Below are 3,051 nucleotides of genomic sequence, written 5' to 3' on the forward strand. Positions count from 1 at the left end.
AAGAAGAGGAGGGGGCATGGTTTTGCCTTTCAGCATGTTAAGGAGAAGCGGCGAAGTGACCTGTTTGTCCGTGAACTGGGGGGCGGCAGGGGAGGGATGTGGTCTTCCCCTGGTGCAGGCAGAGCCCTGGAAAGCCTCTGCGTCTTCTAAGGGGGGTGAAGCGGCCGATGGAAAAGCTGCTGATTTGAAGGAATTCACCACTGCTGTGTGTTGTGGCTGCATCTTGGCCTCCTGGCACACTTTTGTACTGGGAAGCTTGATATCCACAAGGAGAGCAGAAACTGGTTGAGCTCGTCCATGTGGGGTTTATTCAGTATTTGAGAGATTTGGGATTAATCTAGCAGAAGGTTGTAAATAACGTTACTTTGCAGCATGAAGTAGTTGTTTGCTTGTTTTTATTAACTCATTCTCTGTGGTTTTTTTTTCTTTTGATTTGCAGTGAAATAAAGAGAGAAAAAAGAGTCCCCTCACCGGACGTTATAGTGTTATCCGACAATGAACCTTCTAGCCCTAGAATGAATGGTTTAACAAAAATAGCATTAAAAGAGACCAACACAGAGGCACTCATGGTGAGTCTTCTTGTCTTGACACACTTTAAGTTGTGCCACCTAGGAAGAAGAAAACATACCAGTTGTTCCTACAGAGGCACCTGTGAGCACAGGGTCAGGTGGATACGTGGTTTTATAAAGATGGATTTGCGAGCGGGGAATCTTGAAGCTGTGAAAGGCTGATGTCCTTTTTTTATTTTTTTTCAGGCTCTTAACTCCTTGATTTTTCATATCCTTCAAAAGTGCACCTTTTTCAGAATTGGCTTTTTAGTGGGCGCAGTGTGCCTTACTGAGCGTGGCATAACACAGATTTGTTGTCTGACTTCATTTGACTTTGTTTACTTGTTTTGCTAGTGAAAATGTCTCAGAAACTTCTTTTTTTGCCTTTGAGTTCTTTCTCTGTTACTCAGTTTGTGTCTGTATATTGCAGGCATGTCGCTGATACCAAGACATGTGTGACAATTATAATGCTGTCATACAACAAGTTCCTGTCTTAACTTGTATCTGTCTTTTCCCTCTTTCCCCTCCCTGTTTTCCCATCCTTACCTGGCCCTGCAGAAAAGCAGTCCGGAGGAGCGCGAGAGAATGATTAAACAACTAAAAGAAGAGTTACGGTTAGAAGAAGCAAAACTTGTTTTATTGAAAAAGTTACGGCAAAGTCAAATCCAGAAGGAGACCACTACTCAGAAGGTATTTATTTTCCTGCAGATACTTACCATCTCATCTTTTGAAATGGAGGGGGGGAAAATTAAATAACAGTGGCAGTCGCCATAACGTATGGAACATAAAATAGCTTTCAAATAACGCATATCTCACTTTTTTATGATATCTTTGTGAAATTTATAGTGTCTTAACAACCATTCGTTTTTGTGGAATTCCTTTTTTCTATCTTGACAAGCCCAAACGACAAGACAGTTTATCTTATCAACCATATTCAAAAGCTGAAGACCTTTTTGTTAAAACTCAGATGCATTTATGAATGTAATATACTTCCAGTTATTAAACACTCCGTCCAGTCCTTAATGCCACGTAGAGATTGCTGAAATACATTTGGAGGAGATTCTTGCACATAACAAACGTGCTGACAGGTAGAGTTAAAGCGTTTGAACCCCAGGCTCTGGGAGCTGGTGGCTGAGGGCTTCATTTTGCGCTGTGTGGCAGAAGCCCGGGTCTGCATTCCAGGTGTTAACCAGGTGAAATAAGTCTGTAGTTACCTGCACGTTTTCATCATCCAAAAAATCCAGGCAGCCCCTAGAAGGAATGGTTCAGCCCTCCCACCCTGACCTCCCTTCCCTTCCTCCTCTTTTCTCCCCACCCCTCATCTCCCACAACTACGTGTAATATCCAGAGCGCTGGGAGAGGAGAGCTGTTGTCGTCAGAAACTAACCCAGCAAAACAAAGTCTACCTTTTTGTCAGAGCGGTTGCCCGCTCTGCTCGCTACGTGTGCCGTTGCTGCTGGCACCGAAGGGCAGAGGTGGAGGGAGGCAGGAGAAGAGCAGAGGAGGTTGGGAGGCGAGGGGGTCTGCGGACACCCTGCGCGCTGCTGTCAAGGCACAAGCTGAATTTCAAGTATCTGTAACAACAGCAACTAAACCATTTTATTTTACAGCGTGTGATGCTGACTGGATGGATTTTGTGATGGGGGCGATGTGTAGATTCAAGTGCACTTGACGGTGCAGATGGGTGTTAATACAGCTCTCTGGGCTGGTTTTGGTTGTTCTGTTGGCGTCTTTCTCCCAAACTTCCGAGTGCTTCAGTTGATGGGATTAAAACTAATGCAAGTACCTGCATCGCTCAACTTGCTGCTGAACGCTGAGCAATGAGCTCTGATGTTTGAACTAACTAGGGTGAAATGGCGTATCCTAAACTTCTTAATAACTGAAGTCTTTTTCCTAAACTTTGCTTCACTTTGCATTGTGCTTGAACCTAGTTGGTTGAGACTGGCAGTAGTGGTGGATAAGACTGAAGTGGGCTCTAAGCTGGGACTGCTAAAATAGGTTTCCACATTGCTCTGCTTTTGGTGTACAGACTCTTTTATTTTCCTGGTATAATCTTATCTGTACTTACCTAATAATTTCTTCATTTAAATATGCATGTTGAGATGCTTGGAGGAAGAAAGGGATGGGGGAGGGGGAAACCCACAGGTTTTGAAGATTCTCTTACTGAGGCGCACGGAGGTAAACGCTTTTATTCCCTTAGCTTCTGTAATTCTGCTTACACCCTTACACTCGTCTGCTTTCTTTCTGGTTTTTTCCTCTTCCAGCCTGCTGGTTCCTCTGGGAGTGCTGTGGCCACCCCTCCGCCCTTGGTGCGGGGACCGCAGAGTGTTCCTGCTGGCAAGCCGTCCCTCCAGGTCAGTGGGGTGGGCCAGGCTGCCAGGTTTAGGGCATGGAGCAGAGAAGGAGGTGCACAGTACAGGAAACGACAGTCCCATCACGTTAATGGCTTTGGAGCCAGGTGGAATTTTTCTTTTCTTTTTTTTTTTCCTTTTTTTTTTTTTTT

General features: G+C 44.8%; 1 protein-coding gene across 1 annotated transcript in view; it reads left to right on the forward strand.

Annotated features, from left to right (window-relative positions):
• Positions 1-439: 439 nt before the first annotated feature.
• Positions 440-3,051, forward strand: part of GATAD2A (GATA zinc finger domain containing 2A) — a gene marked incomplete at its 5' end in the record, with an annotated part of 10,934 nt that continues 8,322 nt past the window's right edge. Inside the window, 3 exons of the mRNA XM_009707604.1 lie at positions 440-569; positions 1,107-1,238; positions 2,813-2,902. Of these exons, the coding sequence (XP_009705906.1) occupies positions 440-569; positions 1,107-1,238; positions 2,813-2,902 (352 nt within the window). The remainder of the gene's footprint in view (positions 570-1,106; positions 1,239-2,812; positions 2,903-3,051) is intronic.

Source organism: Cariama cristata, unplaced genomic scaffold, assembly GCF_000690535.1.
Source record: "Cariama cristata isolate BGI_N322 unplaced genomic scaffold, ASM69053v1 scaffold24759, whole genome shotgun sequence".
NCBI classification, from domain to species: Eukaryota; Metazoa; Chordata; class Aves; order Cariamiformes; family Cariamidae; genus Cariama; species Cariama cristata.